The 21,202-nt window shown below is 41.0% G+C and overlaps 1 protein-coding gene and 1 long non-coding RNA gene across 2 annotated transcripts in view; one reads left to right on the top strand and one right to left on the bottom strand.

Annotated features, from left to right (window-relative positions):
* The window catches only part of LOC109392940 (uncharacterized), a 34,183-nt gene extending 16,930 nt beyond the window's left edge, over positions 1-17,253 (bottom strand). The window contains exons 1-3 of the long non-coding RNA XR_002126138.1: positions 16,871-17,253; positions 7,332-7,494; positions 4,752-4,947 (exon numbers count right to left, since the gene is read on the bottom strand). This is a non-coding gene — a long non-coding RNA (uncharacterized LOC109392940). The remainder of the gene's footprint in view (positions 1-4,751; positions 4,948-7,331; positions 7,495-16,870) is intronic.
* Positions 17,254-17,269: 16 nt separating this feature from the next.
* The window catches only part of TSPAN5 (tetraspanin 5), a 168,502-nt gene continuing 164,569 nt past the window's right edge, over positions 17,270-21,202 (top strand). Inside the window, exon 1 of the mRNA XM_019661664.1 lies at positions 17,270-17,776. Within this exon, the coding sequence (XP_019517209.1) occupies positions 17,696-17,776 (81 nt within the window). The 5' untranslated portion in view covers positions 17,270-17,695. The remainder of the gene's footprint in view (positions 17,777-21,202) is intronic.

Below are 21,202 nucleotides of genomic sequence, written 5' to 3'. Positions count from 1 at the left end.
GTATGTGGAATGAAGTGGGCGGGCATCGGGAGGCCACTATGGCACGGGGCAAGCACTATGGGCAGTCTATCTGAAGTGTACCTGGTGTATAAGACGACCCCCCACTTGGAGGCATATTTTTCAGGGCCAAAAAATCATCTTATACGCCGGCAAATATGGTATGTATATTAAATTATAGTTGACATACATATTATTCAACATCAGCTTCAGGTGTACAGTGCAGTGGTCAGGCCTCTACACCATCCATGAAGTGGTAATGACCTCTTTTATGAATGTTCTATTGACCAGTTATCAATTGGGCCCTAGTGCTTTTCTTATCAGTTTGTGTGAGCTCTTTATGCAGAAAACATATTAACTTTGACATTGTATTGAAAACATCTTCCCATTTTAATATTATCTCAGGTTTTTGTGCACAGAATTTTTCATTTTTATAGACTTAAATCTGCTGGTCTTTTACTCTATAATTTCTTCTGTTATTTTTAAGCTTAGGAAATCTTCCCCCTTGTACAAGTTTTACAAATAAGTGTCCATATTTTCTTCAAATGTTTCTATTGTTAGACTATTTAAGTACCAAACTTTTTAACCAATCTAGAATTTACTTAGGTGTGTAGAATGGAGTGAAAAATCAATTTAGTATTTATATTTCTAGATATTTGTCCCAGCACCATTTATCGAATAATTTATCCCTGCCCAATGGTTTAACATGCTTCTTTATAGCATATTAGACTTTTGTATACAATAGGATCAATTTATGAGTATGAAAAGCAAAATTTCTTAGACAAATTTTTCTCAAGCATATGCTACATTTTCCTAACTTGCTACAAGAAAACCAGCAAGGTGACTGAAACAAATGTGCCAATATAAAAATGGAGGGGTATATAGTGAAAAACCAAATGCTTATATAAGCAAATAGCTTATTTTAAAGTAAGAAATATTTCATTTTACAAGGTCATAAAAACATCATGTCCTTATCAGTTATTACAAAAGAAGTATGTGGTGGGATGGTCCTTTATTCTAAGCTTTTCTGGTATGTTCTAGAATGATTTTGTCAGTTAATAAAAATAAATCATTGATATTTTGACGAGAGTTATATTAAACCACTTCTTTGGCTTCTGAGACTCCAAACTCATCCAGGCTCTCTCCTGTTTTACTAGCTGCCTCGTTTCAATTTTCTCTGTGGGATCTTCTTCCTTGTCCCAAACTTCAAATGTTGGTGACCCCTAGGGGTCTCTCTATGTGTGTTCTCTCCATAGATGACCTCATCCAATCTCGTGGCTTTACATTTCATTTATCTGCTGATGGCCTGAGAAGATCCCCTGAGTTTCAGATTCATAGCAACTGCCTGTTCAACATCTCCACTTGGGGTCTGATAGACGTTTGAAGTTTAACATTCCAAAACACAGTTCTTCATTTCAATTTTCCAATTCCTGCTCCTGTCCAGCCTTCCCCATCTCAGTATTCAATACTATGATCTAATCAGTTTCTTCAAAACAAAAACCTAGGGTCCAACCTTGATTCCTCTCTTTCTCACATCCCTTTTACCTAACCCTCTAGCAAATCTTTTATGTCTCCCTCCAAAATATATCTGAAGTCTTCTTCTGATTCCTCTACCTCTTATATCCTAGTATAAGCCCATTTTTTCTAGCCTGAATTATTGAAATAGTCTCCCAACGACTCGCACTATTTCCCCATCACTCCTACCCTATTCTCAGCACTGAGACCAGACAAATCTTTTATAAAAATGTAATTAGATCATATCCTCACCTGATCAAAATCTTCAAATGGTTACTATCCAATTTAGGACAAGCCCCCAAGTCCTCATATGGTTTACAAGACTGTAGGATCTGTCCCACATTACTCTGTCCTCATCTCCTACCAGACTCTACTTCACTCATTCTGCTTCAGCAACACTGGACTACTTATTGTTCTTGGAAGCCATCAGGTAAAGTTACACATCTGGGGCTTTGCATGTGCTGTTCTCTCTGCAAGAAACACTATTCCCCCAGACAGCCACATGGCTCTCTACTACACTTTATTCAATTATCTGCTCAAATGATACTTCTTCAGGAGCCTTTCCTGACCACTCTATTCTAAACAGCATCTCCTTCCTTTCATTCTCTGTCTTAACCCTGTCACATTTGTATTCAATTAACATATTATTGCCTGACATTATATTTTTTAGTAAGGCTTTGTTTGTTTGGTGTATCCACTACATAAGAATCTAGACACCATGTGAGCAGTCTTTGTGTTATTCATTGCCCATATGGTTGGTTATCCCCAGTACCTAGAATTTTGCTAGGCATATAGTATGTGCTTAGTAAATACTTGTTGAATGTCTGATTAGACCAATATTATTTTGAAAATATTTAAATATTTCTAACAATGTCTTCCTACTCAGGAACACAGTATACTTTTCCACTTTCTCAAGCTTTGATAAATATATCTCAATAAAAATTTGCCTTTAATATTTGACTAGATAAAAGACATTATGCATTAAAGCTACTTTTAAGATGTTTTATATTTTTTGTTGTTACTGTGTGTGGGATCTCTGTATTCATTTTTTTACAACCATTTCAAATATTTTTTAGCTGATTATTTCAATTATATTGGAATGTTTCTGTTTATTTTACATTCATCCCCTTGTATTTAATTAATTTTTAAATTATTTCTTTGGAGTTATAATTGTATATTGATTTTATCCAAAAAATATTATTTTATCTCTTCATTATTAATAATATACCTTTAATTTTATATCATGTCTTATTGCATTGACCATAACTTTCAGAAAAAACTAAATAATATTCCTTCTTTTGTACATATTTTGAATGGTGATATCATATACTATTACTAATAAATATAATGCTGGCTGTTGATTTTAATCTTATATGTTTTCTTACATTAAGGACATGTTTTTTTCTATTTTTACTCTTAAAATAATGTTATTAGGGATTAGTGTTGAATCTTATCAAATACAACTTAACAGCTCTCCTATTATTTAATAATTTCTACCTCCTAACTATGGTAGCTTATTCCTTTTTATATAGCATAACACAACTTGGTAATATTTATTTTGCAAAGTTGTGGTCATTTTGTGTCTCTCAATCTGTATTGCTGGATATTTGAATTTGGAGTTTTCTTGCTAATCTTTCTTCTCTTTCCTATCTACCTGCTATTCACTATTACTACCAACCCTTATTATTATTGGCCAATAGATAAAAGACAAGAAGCCATTACTTCTGCTTCAAAGTCTTATCTCAAAAATAAAAATAACCCTGTCATTTTCTTAATGAGTAAAAAGGACCAGGTGGTGAAGATCTACAATATACAGGAAGGTTCTCATCAGGCTGGGTTAGCGGGACATCATCTTCCATTATAGATAACAGCCTGTCACACTTCCATCAATGTTTGCTAGTGGGAACCACCATTTGTTGAGAGCCTGTTTTTGTGTCAGACACCTTGCATGTTTTATCTCACTCAGACTTTAATTCTAGGACCTGGATATTAAAATCCTCATTTTACAGATGGGAAAACTAAAGCACAGAAGGGTTAAATAATTTTACAGCTCGAATGACTGTTAGGTGGCAGAGCTGGAATTTAAACATAGGGCTCTCTGGCTCCAAAGTCCACCCTCTTTCCATACAGCTGTAAGGCTCACAGTGCAGTGCTCTGAAGAAGCAACAACTCAGTAAAGGGGATAAGGTATAGCCATAGAACCATACTGCAAGGCAGGATATAATGACTCCCATGTAAGAGGGTCAAGCACAGTGTTTCTCATTTGTTTCAAATTCACTTGGAGAACTCTGGAGAGTATTTAGGAACGAGGTGGCATAGTGTGGGGAGGAGGGTCTTCTAGGCTGCAGGAGCCGTAGGGTGAGGGTTAGTAATCAGGAAAGCTTAGGATATGTTTACAAAAGAAAGAGCAATACTCTTTGGCAATGGATTGTGTTCATGCTGCTGTGTAATCCAAGATGAGGTTGGAAACTTAGATTGGGTTCCTATTGTAGAACCTAAAAGATAGATGAAGGGGTTTATTTTGAAAGGTTAGGCAGTGGGAAACACTGTAGTTATTCAAACAAGGGGCTAATAACATCAGATTAACATGGCTCAAATAGGATAAAGATGAGAGAATGAGAACTCTGTAAGTGGCTATAAACAATATAGACAAGCTATAATGAAGGGAGCCTGGCTTAAAAAGTGGCAATAGGAATGGAAAGCTGTGACCTGCTTTGGGATCAGATACAGGGTAGGTTTGTGCAGATAGAATGCTGGCAGCACTGAGAGTGTCAGGGTCAAAGATGTCTTCAAGTCACTAGGAGCCTGAGCCACTGGAAGAAGGCTGGCAGGCAGGCAAAGGGCTGCTGACATCCCCAGATGGAAGGTGGCTGTTTCTAAAGAGTTCGATTCAGAGTCATCTGCCTGAAAATGATAACTGACATTTTCGGTTAATGGGAGGTCATTAACGTCTTTTAAAAGAATGGTGTTTATAAAAGTTGAAGAGCTGAAGCCAAGCAGAGATTCTCAGTCTTACTTACACATCAGCTCACCTATGGATCTTAAGACACACACATACCCCCCGCCTCGCAAAACAAATAGCTGGGAAAGCTCCATCCCCATATCTGTTGGCTGAGAACCCCCAGAGGTAAGGCCCAGGCCTCTGGATAACGTAACGACTCCACAAATGCTTCTATTGGAAAGCCAGAGCTGAGAGCAGGGTAAGGGGTAGTAAGAAGTGAAGGAAGAAAGAGCCATACCTCTCTTTTTCCAAGCCTGGTAGAGAGATGTACCATCTGGGTTTCTCTTTAAGTTTCCTCTTTCACATCCTTCAAGCGTCTCTTCATTTTTCAGATTCCATCAATATCTAGTCAGTACTTTGAGAACCTTCTAGTTACTGTAGCAGGCATTCATCCCTCTTATCATTGAATGTTAAAGAATCAGAGGGTGTGAGGGCTGAAAGGAAACAGTTGTTTTTGTCCAGTAGTTTGCAAAGTTTCGTTAGCAAGGGATACCTTTCAGAAAATGAAATCTTTTATGAAACCCCAGTGTGTAAACAGATAAAAGCAGAAAGTTCGGAGAGAACCACAGTATAGGACCCAGTTCCTTTTCCACTTGCCCAAAGCAGGGACTTTGGAGAGTTCTTCCAGATCAAGATTTCTGTCTCACAGTCTAACCTCCTCCCTTTCAGGTAAGGAAACGAAGGCTTTTGAGTAGTGGAGTAATTAATTGATCTGAGGTGGCAAATGAGTTAGGGTAGGTCTCCTAGGTCCTTAACCAGTTTTCCTTCTTTTATAGGGTGTTGCCATCCCCTGTACCTAACATCTTCCTAAAATCCACTTTCCATTCTGACGGAGAAAGGTACACAGGGAATCAAATTACCCACAGTAGCTTTGGTACAAGGTTAAGTGAGGGAAGAGGCTGCAACTCTTGACTGCCCTGAATTCTGTGGTTTATCTACAGGGATCTCGTTTGTCGGAGCTGCCCCACTTTCGGCTCTCTGTGGCTATTCTGAGTGGCCCGTAAAGTCGTTATCTGGCCAGCTCGGGGAGATAAAAAGCCTTGTTAGTTTTAAAGTGAAAGTTTTAGTGATTGAAATGTTATCAGCAGGATGGGTGTGAAAAAACTTTTTGTCTTATGCATAGCTGAGGGAAAAGTAATGAGGCCTAAGGAATTATAATTGAAAATGAGAATCGGGAAGTGTCTTTTGCATGTCTATGTGACCATCAAAGGAGGCTTACTTTGAGGCACATTTGGCATTTAACTATTTTTGGCATCTAATGTACTTCCTAGTTATCCCAAAGCCATCTCTTGGCTGCAGCTCAACTAACTGCTTATGTTTGTCACAATGGAAAGAGCCAGAGTTTCTAAAGAGGTTAAAATACATTGCTAACTTTGACTTCCTTTGTCTTTTAAATTTTACTCAGAAACAATTGCATCTAGGAGATTTCACTGCTGTTCTCATTTATGCTTTTTATTGGTACAACGTGCCTTTGCTGAGTTGAGTTGCTTATATTCAGTTATATAATCATGGCTGTAGAGGGGATCATAAAAAACCAGTCCGTTTCTCTGTCACTGTGCAGGAACATATTCAGTCACAAAAGATCTTTTTAAGGAGACGGTGAGCATGGTTTTTCTTAATGCCAGGTGATTCTGCAGGCTACTATTGAACTCACAACTTCTTGTTCAAGTTTCAAAATGAGAGTGGTTATTGCTCAATTATCTCCCAGCACCCTACAAGAATATGCATTTCTAGCATCACTGCATATTTTCTTCATCAGTATTGCATGGAAGGGCCTGGTCTTTTTGTCTATGGAGGATGACCACACTCTCACTGCATCTGTCTTTAATTTATGTTATGTCAGCAGCAAAATTTCCAGGATAGAAACTTTTCCCTAGCTGTGTTTCAGTCATGTAGATGACTAAAACTCACTAAAATTACTTTGTATGGCAGCCACCTGACAGATGCTTATCTTAGCACCTAGATGTATCTCACTTTCATTCACACAGTAATACTAAAAAATAAAATTGGAAGTTCAATAAATGAATGATTCAGCTAACACATTCAGTCTTTAAATTGTAAAAATGTATGCTGTTTACATTATTCCCCCTCAATCTCCCCTCTTCTTCCTTTGATTTATATCAGCAGCCGAAGCAGCTGTGAGTTGAAATACATATGTATTAATTTCCAGGTTCCAGCCTTTGCTCTTCCATCTCCCTCTCTCCTCTGCCTTTGGCGCCTCCTCATCCTCCTTCAACAACGCAGTGAAGAGTCAAAAGTCAGCAAGTTAATTAATATGCAAGCAGGGTTTATTAGTGATACATTCTCAAGGAAGAGAACAGGCCTAGCCTAGGTGGGGGGTGGGGTGGGGAGGAGAAAGAGAGAGAGAGAGAGAGAATAAGAGAGAATGAGAGAGAGAGAGAGAGAGAGAGAGAGAGATTGATTTATAGTTTGCTGGGTGAGGTGAGGGAGTTACCTATTAATTTGGTGGGAAAAGTGGTGCAAGCTTTTCCACGGAAGGGCGTGACCTCCTAAGATGGGTGGAGGTCTGTTGACTCAGATTCTTATCTTGCTCCAGACCCCCTCTTGTCATCCATTGTTGTAAAAACAGATATGTGGCTGCAGGCAGTTAATCAAGCTAGTTATGAGCTTTTTCTGTAGGCACCATGGACCCCCTCCCACCCCTCCTCCTCCTCCATTGTTTCACTGCTACCTAACATTGAGAAGCTCAGCCAGCTGTGCGTGTTGTCCTGGTGGCTATGACTAAAGGTATATAATCATGATAATGACAGCATGTCTTGGATTTACAAAGACTTCCTAGTGTACAAAGCACACTCACCTTCATTATTCCTGTAGATGGTGAGGCTTGAATCTATGCAGGGCAACTTTCCCTACTGGGAGACTCCAGGAATACTTGGAAGAGTACTTGAACTCAATATTTGCCAGAATTCCTTGGTAAAGAGCATCACCTGGGCAGTTTTAATAATTCAGATTCCTGGACCCTGTGGGGAAGGGAAAAAATTATCTTTCCCTCTTCTGGTTCTTTTGGCTGGCTGAATAATAGTATCAACAGGAGGCGGATTGACAAGAGAAAACCAAATTTAATTTTCTGTGCATGGGAACCCCGTATACATGAGCACGTCAGAGACCTCTGCATACATGAAAGGTTGGGAGACAGAAAGGGGATTGAGGTATGTAAGGCACTCTGAGCTAGGGATAAGGTAAAATGCTTTGGGGGCTTCAAAAGGTCATTGCAGGATGATAAGAAGAGCAGACCTTCAGTAATTAGTAGTTTGCCCTGTCCAATAGATATGTCAAAAGATGTTATCTCTGATAATCTCTTATGGGCAAGGCCTCTAATTCAAATACTTTTAGGTAGTTTAAAGGGAGGAAAAGAAGTTTCTCTTGAGCCTGAAGCTAAAACTGCCTTTAACTCAAAGTAATCTGCATACCACTGAGGCATATCTTGGAGTGGCTCATTCTAGACCCCCCACAACCCCAAAAAGGCCTACAAAATATGAACATTCAGGGAAAGGCCCTGGGAATGTGATTACATCAATATCTCTAGATGATTCTTATTAGCAGACAAGGCTAGAAAACACAGCTCTAGAAAGACTCCAATTTTTCTCATAGGCTTGGTGCCGACAGTCCTGGGAGGACCCAATGACCAAAGTGCTGGGCATGCATATGGTGCTAGAGGTGTATCAAAAGCAGGGTGCCAGGGGAGGCTGGGTGCTAGACATTCCATCCAGGCTACATTCCTGGTCCTAGAGAGGTGCTCTAGGTGGTGGTGAATCCCGAGGGACTGAGGAGTTAAGAGGAAGAGACAGGATATCTCTTAGTAACAGATTTGAGCCCCTCTTAATGGTCTTGGCCCAGACCTGGTGTTGCATCTGACCTAGGTTTGCAGTTTGGATCTGTTCTTCCTCCTGGGATGGCTGCATGGTCCATTAGTGTAACAGTATACAAAGTCGTTCCACTACTTAAGAGAGTCTTCTTTTTTCCAAATAAGGTCTTGGAGAGAAGAAGGTGGTGATGGACTAGCAGGAGCCGAGGGGCACGTAGAAGCTGAAGTTATAGAAGCTGCAACTTGGAAAACTGCACCTTTCTGAGGTTATATATAAGGCAGCAAGGTGCTAGGGTTCAATATATATAGTATTTTTGTCAATTCCAATTTATCATAGTGAGGGACAATAGTTCCTACTCTGTACCTCAAATTTTAGTTTACCATGGTGATATTAGGTATTATAGAGCAAAGGTGAACATAAAAATTTAGAATGTCAATGATCTCCTGCCTTTTTCATTATGTAGGATAAATGATAATCTAATTGAAATAAAAGTTATAAATTTTTACTGTTACTAATAATTATGCTACTGGAATTGATGAATTTGAAGAAACACAGGAAATTACATTGGCTATGGCTGTGCATCTAGTGATGTGAGATGCTGGATTTATGTATGTTAATTTGATTCATGTGCAAGTCAAAACATGCATATTTTTAATCAGCAGATGGTTTAATATGTTTTCCATACTTGTAAAATATGAAAAGTTCTGCAAGCTATTTTTTTGCCTTGTCATTCATTCTGTCAACAGTATTTGTTGTGAGCCCGGTGAATTTGGTATTTGTTATAATTGTAGATTTATTTATTGTGGTAAAACAGACATAACATAAAACTTACCATTTTAGCCATTTTTACGTGTTCAGTTCAGTGACATTAAGTATTCACAACCATTATCACTATCAATTTCTGGAAATTTTTCATATTCCCAAACAGAAACTCTTTACCTATTAAACAAAAACCTCCCAATTCCCATGCCCCTCAGTCCTTGGTAACCTCTATTCCACTTTCAGTCTCTATGAATTTGCCTGTTGTAGGTAGTTCATATAAGTGGAATCATACAGTCTTTGTCCTTTTGTGTAAGGCTTATTTTACTTAGTATATATGTTTTCAAGTTTCATCTATGTTGTAGTATGTGTCAGAATTTCCTTCCTTTTTAAGATTGAATAATATACACCACATTTTGTTTATCCATTCATCTGTCGATGGGCACTTGGTTTGTTTCCACCTTTTAGCTATTGTGCCTCTAGGAGCATTGCTATATACGTATCTGTTCGGGTCCCTGCTTTCTATTATTTGGGGTATATATCTAGAAGTAGAATTACTGAATCATATGATAATTCTTTTTAATGTTTTGAGGAACTGCTGAACTATTTTTCACAGTAGCTGTACCATGTGGTTAAGTATAAACTTTAGAACTTATTTTTTTGGAGTCTTGACCTCATTCCACTAAATGATTCAGATATAAGATATTCAGTCTTGATCAACGTAACTAGTTTTTATTCCTAGTAATTGTACTTTACTGCTACTACTACAAGAAAGAAAAAGAAAAGAAAAAATAGAACTAAAAGAGGTGTTTTTTTCATGATTCCATTCTGATTGTTTTCTGTATACATATTGCACTTTGTTGAAATTGTAGCACTTAATCCCTTCTGAGTTGTATTCTTACCACTAATTGTTCCAGTTGCATTCTTAGGGCAGGAAATGTAAACACAGGTGCTTTTAATGGGAGATGTAATCAATAAATATGTGTTATTGAATCAACTGATTCTGCATAATAAAGCCTAAAATGATAACTGATGAATCTACTTCTATTCCTTGTTTCTGAATCTTAAGTTTAAATGTTCCACCAATTATAGCTCCATTGGAAAGGGATATATCACAGAAGCAAAGTTTTAAGAAGGTTTTTAAAAGAAATTATATAGTGAAAGAGGGAGTTACTGGATATGATTAGCATGCCTCATGTTCAATAGGGGCAGATTTCATAAGGAGTTGAATTATGCTTAACTGCAAAATAATTTGATTTGGTGATGGATGGAAGGGTGGAGTTTGTGCGGTGGCAATAGCATTTAGAGATTGTTTGGAGGTAGGAGTGAGTTGGGAATGTAAGGAAGCATGTAGGCATGTTTGCCTTATAAGAATGGAAACAAAAGACTGATATATGGTGGAAAAGGAAAACACTCAAGGACTAGAGATATGGGACGATGAGGTTAGAATCTTGGGATAACCACAGCCTGGAAATTGAGATGGACTTACTTCTATTCTGATGGAGGGTATCTCTGTGCTATTTTGGGGCACTGGCAAGTGGAAAATATAATCGTTTTAAGTTTTTGTCTCTAAAGGATGAGATAAATCATATAAAAATATTGGGTTGTTGGAAAAGTCATGACGCATTTTTGCAACAAAAACATAGAAAAAATACGTCATAACTTTTCTGACAACCCAATATTTATTAATGAATGAAATAGATCAAAATAATGATGGTAGTTTCTTTGGAAATGCCATCATGGGTGATTCTTTAAAAATGTTTTCTAAATATTGTATAATGAGAATATCTTACTTTTGAAATCAGAAAGTTAACATTTTTCTTTGGAAGTACAGTTTTTAAAGCTCACTTAGTATCCATTAGGAATTTTTTGGTGTAAGTCATAAAAACAGTCATTGACTAATTTAATCAGAAAGGAAATTCACTAGAAAGAAATAAACTAGCTGAAGGCACTAGAGAGAGGGCAAGAGAGCCAGGATGATCCCAAAGGTCTCACGGGCATCCTCAGGCTTGACGAGGGGCTGCAATCAACGGACTTCAGGTGGTTTTTGGTCTTTTATTCCCTCTTCTCAATAACATCAAGAGAACTTCTGATTGGCCAAACGATGTCATGCACTTGTCCCTGGTAAGGTGAGGCACCTTGATTCACAGGCCTAGATGACTAGTCCATTGTGGGGAGAAATTGAGGTGCTCTTTCCCAAGAAAGGCAGACTAACAGAAAAATCAATGCCTGCTCTGTCATATTTTGTTAAAGATAGAATTCATTTTATTAACACAAGCAATTATAATTGATTTTTTAAAGTGGAACAACTGTGTTCTGCATATGCTTGTTTAATTATATTTATGAGAGATACACTTTCTTTTCATGTTCTTCTTGGGGCCCTGAAAGGTAGTCTTCTTTAATGGGTATGTGTGGGCATGGGGCAAGACGGGCATGAGGGTGGTACTGATCCTGGGGGAGCAAGTGTTTTTTAGAGAAATACAACATTTTAATTTGCTCACTTTTCAACTAAGGAACAGTAGGCACAATATTGAATTCATTAATCCTCACACAAAAAAATACACTTTAATTTTATATTGTGGTCAATTTAAAAAAACGTCATTTCATAATGGATTTGAGGTGGGATAACCTGTTGTTTTAATCAAGGTTCTTTGATTTGCAAATGTGAGATGCCTGCTTCAAAGTAGCTAAAGCCAAAATGGGGTGTGACAAAAGAATCTATCTAAAAGTCTCATAAAAAAAATTAAAAAAATAAAAGTCTCATAAATCTCAAGGACAGGGTCTTCTACTTGGAGAAATCTGGAAGCAGAATGCCTTTAGCAGGGCCAGGGGCCTTTTAGAGCACAAAATGCACAACCATTTGTGCGGCCCACACTGTCACAGACTCTGCCACTGTTTCTCTCTGGTGTTTATGCTTCCTTCCTCTTTCTGCAGAGAGAGAGAGAGAAAGAGTGAGCATCTTGGTTTCCTCCTGGAAACACAGGCCCCCAGCTCTCCTGAAAACATTGCCTCTGTTTCAGCCACAAGCAGGATTGCTTTGTTACTGAATCCCAACTCCAGTGACACAGGCTCTCTGGCTGTCCTGGCCTAGACCTATCCAGGCCTGTCAACTGTGATGTACAAGTTGGGCTGGAGATGAGGAAGAACTTTATGGTTGAGAAAGTCTGAAAGGGGTGGGTGTGTGCTGGCCCGACAATGCTAAAGGTTTCCCCTGCATTGTTTAAGAGAAACAGGAACAGTTGGGGGAGAGAGGAGAAGGGAGGGAAAAATAGAAAAAGAATGGTGCTGAGAACATTGGGAGAGTAAGTCAGGATATTTTCAGCTAGCTGTTTGAAACAGAAAACCTCTTACTGTGCCTTAACCAAGCAAATTCTCTCATATGACCGGAAGTCCTGAGGTAGGCTTAAGTCAGCCATGCAACAATGTCATGAAGGCCTAGGCTCTTTTCATTGTCTCTCTGCCATCCTTGGTATGGTCTTTATTGTCAGGCTGTAGAAGATCCAGGCGTCATATCCAAACACAATTAAATCCAGCACCGAAAAGAAACCATCTCTTAGATGTGAGGAAGTCCCCAGCAGATTCTCCTCATTTCTCATTGGCCAGAATTGTGTCACATGCCGATTTCTGAACCAAACTTGGGCAAGAGCCACTCAGCCACTAGAGCTGGCCTGGGGCTTGTCTTCCCAAAGCACATGGCTGTTAAAAGAGGGGGGACACTGGAACAGCACCAGGGTTCTGAGAGGAAGGAGACAATGGAGGTGTGTAGGCAACCAGTAGTGCTGGCTACAGAGAAGGAAAAGAAAAAAATATATGACTAGAGGAACAGTGAGATAGTGAAAGAGAAAGAGAGAGGAAGGAGACAGAAAAGGGGTGGGAAGAGTGAAACAGACAGACAAGCTCATTAAATTTGGTGTCTTAGGTTAAAATACTGTTGTCATATCTTGCTGTTCAGCTAGGCAACTATTAGAAGAACACGCTTTACCTGTTCTTACTGCCATTTGCAAGACTGATTAGCTTTTCAGTAATTAAACTTATTAACCATTTTTCAATCTCAGAATTATAAAGGAGATGGCCATAACAGTCTCCAGGGAGAAAATTACTTTCCTTTTGCCTTAAAATAGACCAGAATTTATTGAGTCATGGAGTTGTGATGAAGTAAATATGATTACTTAGTTTCAAGTTTATGTCTTTGTTCATGATTCTGTCTTTGTAATTGTAAAAGCAATATATAACCACATTAAAAAAATTGGAAACTAGAAACATGAAACCCAAATCAGCCACAATCCCACAATCTATCTGTTATTATTTGGCCAGAATTAATTCCTAACTTTTTTCCTTGTAATTGCATACAATTTTGTACAGTGATTTATTTTTCAAAATGGGTACATATGGACATGGTAAAGATTTTGAAAACAAAAAAAAAGGGTACATTAAAAAATAAAGCATGTCTCCTTCCCACCTATCTCTTTTAGTCCTCCAGTCTGCCCAACCCATGCCCAGCTATTATTACCAGTGTCCTTTATTTTCATCTACTGATAGCCTACCCATTAACAAGGAAGTGTATGTATACATAAAATTTCCACTTTCCTTTGCCAACATGCATTTTTTTTACAAAATGGTAACCTACTGTGTATACTGTTTTGGCACCTTGATTTTTTTCATTTAACAATATTACTTTGAGATAATTCCATATATAGTGTCTTTACAATTTAACATTGTAATGTATTCACAGGTTGCCACATACTCTTTATAATTATCATCCTTGATGTCTGTAAAAGGTTTGAGTAAATGATTCATCCATCCCTTTAATAAATATTTATCAAGCACCTGCTGCATTAGCAAGGCACTAGTGATTCTGAGATTAAAGGGAGATGGACCACACCCTTGAAGGCCTCACAGCAGAGTGGAGGCGAAGGGCAGGTAAACAAGTGATTACAGGTAGTCTCCAAGTGCCAAAATGGAAGAATGTAAGAGGTGTTGAGGGGACAAAAGAAGGAGCCTTGAAAAAGCTGATCAAAGTGTTGAAGATAAAAAAAAAGAGAAAGCAGCTCACAAAGGGCAGGGAGAGTGCTTTAGGCACAGACCTGGAATGACCCCGTGCATAGGCAGAGAGCAGGAAGCAATACTGAGGTCCAGGCAGCTACAAGAAGCTGGGTATAGCCCCTAATCTAGGATCTGCAAATTGTGGCCAAGTCTTCAATATAAATAATGCTATGGTGTACAACTTGCAGTATACAAGTTTTTTTTTTTTTTTTTGCCTATTTTGGAATATTTCTTTGGCTGGATTCCCAGAAGTGGGGCTGCTGAAGTCAAAATGTAAGAATACTCTGACCTGCAACATACAGCCAAAAATGCTTTCCAAATGGATGATATCATTTCATAGCAACACCAGCAGTACATGAGCAAACCAGTGCTCATAATCTTTGCATCGTTATCTTCAATGTGTTTTAATGTATATTTTTCTGATTACTAGTAATATTTTCACCCTATATTTATTACTATTCAATTTCTTTGTATGTGGCTTTTCTTTTTATACTCAATTATTGAGACTCTATATTTTACTTTAATTGTATAAGCCCTACTTATATATTCAGACTTTTTTCTTTTAATTATTTTTATTATGAAAGACACATTTTTTAGAATTAGTTTCAGCTGTACAACACAGTGCAATAGTTATACTTTTTACCCCCCGAAGTGACAACCTCCCTCCCCCAATCCGCTGCCCCACTTCCCCCCAGTATCATACATATCTTTTACAATTCCCTTGACTCCACTCCCACACTATACTCCACATCCCATGACTACATATACATATATATATATATATATTCACTTATAGTTGACATACAATAAAGTGAAGTAAGTCCGACTGACTTACTTCACTTAACATAATAGTCTCTAAGTCCATCCATATCATCCCATATATTCAGACTTTTAAAAAAAATGTTTGCTGTCAATATATTATTTTCCTGGTTTAGGTTGCCTTTAAAAAAATGTTTGACTCATAGAAGTTTTAAGATATTACCAAGTCATATCCATTGATCATTCCTTCTATTGCTTCTAAATTGAGAAATACTTCTAGCTAGAGGTTTAATGCATATTCTATTCCTCTAGTTTGCTTTAGAAAACATATTTAACTCATTAATATTCCTAGAACTTATTTTTGATATATGAAATGGGAATTCAACTAGACTCTCCCTGCCAAGTTACCAATGAGTTATCTGAACTTTGCCTTCTCTGTTGATTTTTATTTCAAAGATAAATCTTGCGTAGGGATCAACTGAGTCATCAGTTGGACCTAATTTCTAGTCCTTGTCTGAATGGTGTCACATCAGCTTAAGACAGACTTTTCTTCTGACATCCAGGAATCTGCAGCGACTGTTCTATTTATATATAGCAAGAATTAAAATATTACAATTAGGTAAAGTTTGTTAGAGCGTTCTTGTTATTAGGGAATCTGCTGCTGAACGCAGACCTTACCTCTGAAGCCTATCAAATTGGTGGTAGGTATGCTGTGTGTTTTGTGGAAAGCACCTTTGAGGGAGAAAGGGTTACTTCATCTGAAAGGCTGGTTATTTCATGCACAGTGAGCCAGTGTCATAGTTCTGTGGTATTGAATGGGTAGGATTAGTTTTGTGGTATTGAATGGGTAGGATTTCCTGGCTCTCCCACTTTTGTGGGTACCCTGGCTCCTATCTATAACCTCTATGTCGCCTCCATCTCCCTCAACAACAAGCCTACTTCAAAGTGTGGTTTATTGCAAGAAAATGTAAGGTCTTGCCCCTCCAAAGCTGGACTGTAGGTTGTCAATTAGCTAGCCAGTTTTTGAGAAAGGTGAGAGGTGGTTAAGTAGGTTTCCCTTTGCCAAAGGGTTCTCAAACTTTAGCTTGCTTAAGTATCACCTGGAGTGCTTAAGAAACAAGCAGATTTCTGTGCCCAGAACCATGTTACATGAAAATTTTCCTGATCTCATCTCTCTTTCTAGCCTTTTTTTTTGAAGCCCCCACCAAAACCAAACCAAACCAAACCAAAAAAACACCAAAAAAACAAAAACAACACAACAGAGCGGTTCTTCATCCTTCTTGCATGAGATACTGGTTATCTGCTTGCTAGCACCTATGAAAATGCTCCAGGGGGAGGGCGAAGATGCAACACTTTCTCAGGTAGGGCTCCGAAACTGTTTCCAGCCACGCGTTCTATCCTTCCCCAGAGGTCAAAACCTTAATGGTTCATGATCTATAAACCCTATTCCAAGTCCCCAATTCCCCAGATGACCGTTCTGGAACGCCTGGATCCCTTTTTAAGAGTTAGAAACCCGTCAAGGTTCTTCAGCACTATTCCGTCTCGTGGGGGCATTTGCTGTCTGGGTTTGTGTGGTTGCAACAGATCCTAGGGGAAGGTCGTATCCCAGGTCAGGACTTCATTGGATCATCTCTCCTTCCTTATCCCCATTTCTAGGATGAAGCTCATTTCTACGGCAGGTGGGGAGGTTGGTCTGGAGCCACACTGAGATTCAGGAGACTTTCCTTTGCAACCCTCCCCGTTCGCTCCCCGTTTCCCGTCTCTCTTTTCTCCCCATTCCCCAACACCCTACTTTCTCCCTCTGCCCCCAGAAAAGTCTACCACCCCTTTCCTCTCCCTTTCCTCGCCGGCTCAGTAGCCGGGTGTCTTCTCATGCAACGTAACCCGATGGTGGAAGAGGGGGTATGAGTGTGGTTACACCCGAGAGGGGCTTGTCCCAGGGCGGGGGACGCGCAGGATCCCCACTCACCCAGCCCGCTTGCCCCGGAGCGACCCTCTCCCCAGCGTCCCTCCAGAAGCTGTGAGAGGCACCGGACCCGCTGCTCCTCAACCGCGGTCAGGCTGCTTCCAATCGGCGTGCTCCGGCCTGCCTCCCTCCTTCCCTCCTTCCTTCCGCCTGACGTCCTCCCGAACTACCCCGCCGCAGCGCTCGGGGGTCGTTGGCGCTCCCGGCTGCCGGAGAAGGGGCGGGGAGAAAGGGAGCGGGCGGAGCGGAGAGCGGGGGAAGGAGGAGGTGGCGCGGCGACGTGGTGCCACGGCCACCCGGGTGCGCCCGAGCCCGTGCACGCGCGCGCGGGGCTCGCCGAGGCTCAGGCGGCGGGCGGAGCTGCAGGCGGCGGGCGGAGGAGCCGCGGGCGGAGCGGGCGGCGGGCGGAGCTGGGGGTGGGAGGGCGCGCGCCAGCCGGCGGGCGGGCGAGCAGTGGCTCCACCAGCATCTGCTGCGGCCGCGCTTGCCTGAAGCCGGTAGACGGATCCACGGACGGATCGTTTGGCGGACGGACGGGGCGCTAGCCTAGGGCTCGGGGCCGGCTTCGGCGAGTGTCGGGGCTTGCAGCGCGCCGATTCCCAGCCCGCTCACGGCCACCCCGACTCCGGCGGCCTCGGCGTGCCAGGGGCTGGAGGTGCGGGAGCCGCTCTCCGCCGGTCGGTCCCCGCGCGGCTCAGCCCGGGCCACCGCGCCGCGGCCGCGAGTGGCGTCCCCGAGTCCCCGCTCCCGGCCGGGCTGCTCCGAGCACCGGGGCTCCGGGGCTCCAAACGCGGGCTGCCGGGGCAAGTGTCTTCATGAACCCAGAGGATGTCCGGGAAGCACTACAAGGGTCCTGAAGTCAGTTGTTGCATCAAATATTTCATATTTGGCTTCAATGTCATATTTTGGGTAAGTTGGAGCGCTTTAGGATTTCAACTACTGTGGCCGATCGTTTCGCGATTTCCCCCGCGTTGCCCGCTGCCTTCACTTTTCGCAGCCCCGCGGGCGCATGCCGGAGCCAGGAGAGGCATTTGCCTTCCGCCTTTCCAGCTTGCGTTTTGGAGACACATTTAATCCTTTCTAGGAATGGGAAGAGGTTAAAAAGAAAAACCGAGCCGGAGAGGGGGCACCCAGGCCTTGGGGTATTTTTTTTTTTTAAGGGACGAATCGCAGGGATGCAAATGAAAAGAAAGGGCTCGGCAGTTTGAGAAATGAGCAACCACACGCATTAGATTTGCTCCCGATGGGATATGGATGTTGGGCAGAGCGTGGTGTCATAATAGGAAAGGCTAATCCGGCAGAGCCGACCCTGAGGTCCACCTTCTAACGAGGCTCTGATTGGACGAGGGCTTGGCTCCGTGTTGCCGCGGCTGGTCCGTGCGGTGCCCAGCGTGTATCTTCTTTGCACCATCTCGGGCTTTGTGTAGGATGCAGATGTGGCGGTATATGGTTCTGTAACGGGTACGCAAATAACGCTTCCTGCAAGCTCTTCCCCTTGGGCTGGAAAGCGCTCCTTTTGCATCATGGGCTGGCCAGTGGGCGAGTGAGGTGGAAGGATTTATTTCTACATATATTATTGTCAGGATAATAACAAGTCACCATCAACATTTGTTTCCGTGTGTTTGTACCTCATGTCTTCCTTTTCTAAGGACCGACATAGAGCGGGCCCTTTTGGGGAAGGAAACCTTGGAGAGACGCAAAGGAGAAGGGGTGCGAGACGTTGTCTTATTGGGGGTACCCAGAGAGCGAATGCTTGAACGCAAGGTTGAAACCATGCTCTGCTGGCACTACAGTGTGCTGGGGACCTATTGTAATTAGGCTGGGACACCGACTCTTTTGTTTTGTTTGGATTCTTTTCCTTGATCTCACAAACGTGTTCAGTAACAAGACAAAGAGTTCACTAGGACCAGGGGAAAACGTTGGTTCAAAGACCAGGTTATTTTTCCATCCCACCCTACCACCCCACCCCATCCCACCCTATCCCATCCTCTTCCTTACTGACCCCCCCTTCACCCCCATGGAAAGTAAAGATGGTGGTTGTGTGAGGGGTTCTCCAAGTTGCTGTTGGGTGTAGGTTCAGCATGAGATAAACAATAATGCAATAGCAGAATCAGTAATAATCCATAGCAGTCTGAACACAGGGTATGTTTATTTTGATTCCCTTTAAATTTGGTCATTTGCTGTAAACATATACATCTATGAGAACAGTTGTCAATGCAGCTCTTTATATTCTTTTTTTCCTACCACATATTTATCAGGCTATTTTATTTTCATTTTCCATTTTCTATAGGAGCGAGCGTCTTGCATTGGTCATGCATGTTTTGCAAAAAGGAAATGGGCGGGGTTGGAGACTACTTTCTGTAGGGCTGATGAAGGTGTGAGGGGGACACGTGAATACATGTCAGATCCAGTCATTTACAGGCACTTTTTTTTTTTGCCAGTGATTGTACACAATTCCTCTTAGCAGTCATCCCCCTCCCTACAATCAAACACTGCTACAAATATAGGAAGAAGAAAATTATTTTCTCGCTTTGCTGCTTCTTTTTTTTTTCCCCACCCCTGCTGGGAGTGTTTAAAAGCGGTGGGTAGTCACATTTCTGAGTGAGGTGTTTTGGTTTTATCCGAACTAAAAACTTGTGACTTTGAGAGTCAGGGACTACGGAATTAGGACTGGACCTTGTTGGGGGACTGAGCCCAGGCCTCTTGATTCTACTTGAACACTTCCAAAAGTTGCACATTTCAGCTGCCAGGCAACAAAAAGCACCCAGGGACTTTCTCTGCAGTTTCATTGCAGGAGGTGGAAAAGAAATAAAGGGATTTGGGCCTGTTTCCTTGACAGTTTGGTATAATTTTGTAGCGTGCATGTACAGAGGTAAATTTAATATTTTCTGTGGATTAGGTTGTAGCGAAATCTGTAGAATTATGGAGCACTTCAAAGAATTACAGAGTGCTTGCATAGAGAGTTCCAGAATAAAGCCACATCTTATCTGATTTTGAAGGCCTTCATCTCTGGAGGGGAGCTTAATGGGAAGCCTGAAAGCAGAGGTAGGCTTTGGAACGAAACCAGCTGCCCAAGGCAGAATTGTTACATAGATGCGTTTGTTATAAGGACCCTTCTCTTACTCTGCTTTCTGTACACCCTGATCCCTCTTTTCTCTGGCTGAAGCCTTCCACTCAGGTACCTTCTCATACCTTTCCTGTCCTGTTGTCTGCTTCAAAATCACCCCATATTTAAACGTTCCAGTTTGTCAGTCCCCTGGTCTCTAGTGATGATCAGCAGGAAGGCAGCCATGATATTTGATTGAAGTAATTCAGGCTAAGATGTTAGTGTCTGAAGAACTGGGGTCAGTAACTTGGCAGCCTGTGTCTGTGAAGTGGCACACCTTTGCTATCTACATAGTCACCATCCTATCTGTGACGGCCAGAAACAGCAGTCTCGGTGCCACCCTTTTATACAGTTATGAAGAAGAGACTGATAACAGAGCATGATTTCCTAATTGTTCATGTTCACACTGCGAAATGCTAGAAAAATTGGAAATACATTGAAGACATTTAGAGGTAAAGTTCTGGTAAAATAAAAATTAACAATATAGTAGCACCAGTACTAAGAGTTTGGTTTTCTTACTAATGAATAGTTTTGACTCCTTCCTGCTCAGTTACCTGCCCTGAGCTCCAGTTTCTCAGCTGTTAAAAGGAAGGAATTGGATGAGTTGTAAGGTTCTCTCTGGTTCTGAAAAGGGATGAGTCCATTGAGTTCCAATATGCCGGGGAAGAGGAATACAAGAGGTGGGCACCAGTATATAATGAAAGTAGCATACATTGGGATACTTGTTAAAGTATAGACTTTTTCTCATACTACTTCATTTCTTCGTCAAAAATTCTTTCATTAAAAAAAAGTTTTTCGCTTAATTTCTTCTTGGCTTATTCATGCATTTTTCCCTGTCCCCACTGTGAATCTCAAATGTAGTCCTGTGAGTCATTAAATATATTTTCATTATGAGAGTTCAAGTTTCATGTGTAAAATCTGAATCCTTTTATATAACAGTTATAATGATATAATGATATTCTAATAACAAAGTCAACATCTTGTACAGATTCCTTTCTCATTAGTTATCATAGGGTGGTGGGGGAAACTCTCATTTTCCCTATTTTATACTGGAAGAAAGCAAACGAGAAGGGAGTTGATTTTATTGAGGTTGTCACCATCCTAGGACATTTCTCAGAAAACCCTGAGGCTGCTTTGGGGTAGGAGAGGGAAGAAAAACGGAGTTTTGTTTGGTAGTTACTTCTTTTGGGTATTCCACATCCCATCAACTACAACTAATAGATGTTTTG

This window comes from Hipposideros armiger, unplaced genomic scaffold (genome assembly GCF_001890085.2).
Source record: "Hipposideros armiger isolate ML-2016 unplaced genomic scaffold, ASM189008v1 scaffold_357, whole genome shotgun sequence".
Taxonomy (NCBI): Eukaryota; Metazoa; Chordata; class Mammalia; order Chiroptera; family Hipposideridae; genus Hipposideros; species Hipposideros armiger.
Note: the sequence above shows the minus strand (reverse complement) of the source record. Positions and strands in the feature narration are given on the sequence as shown.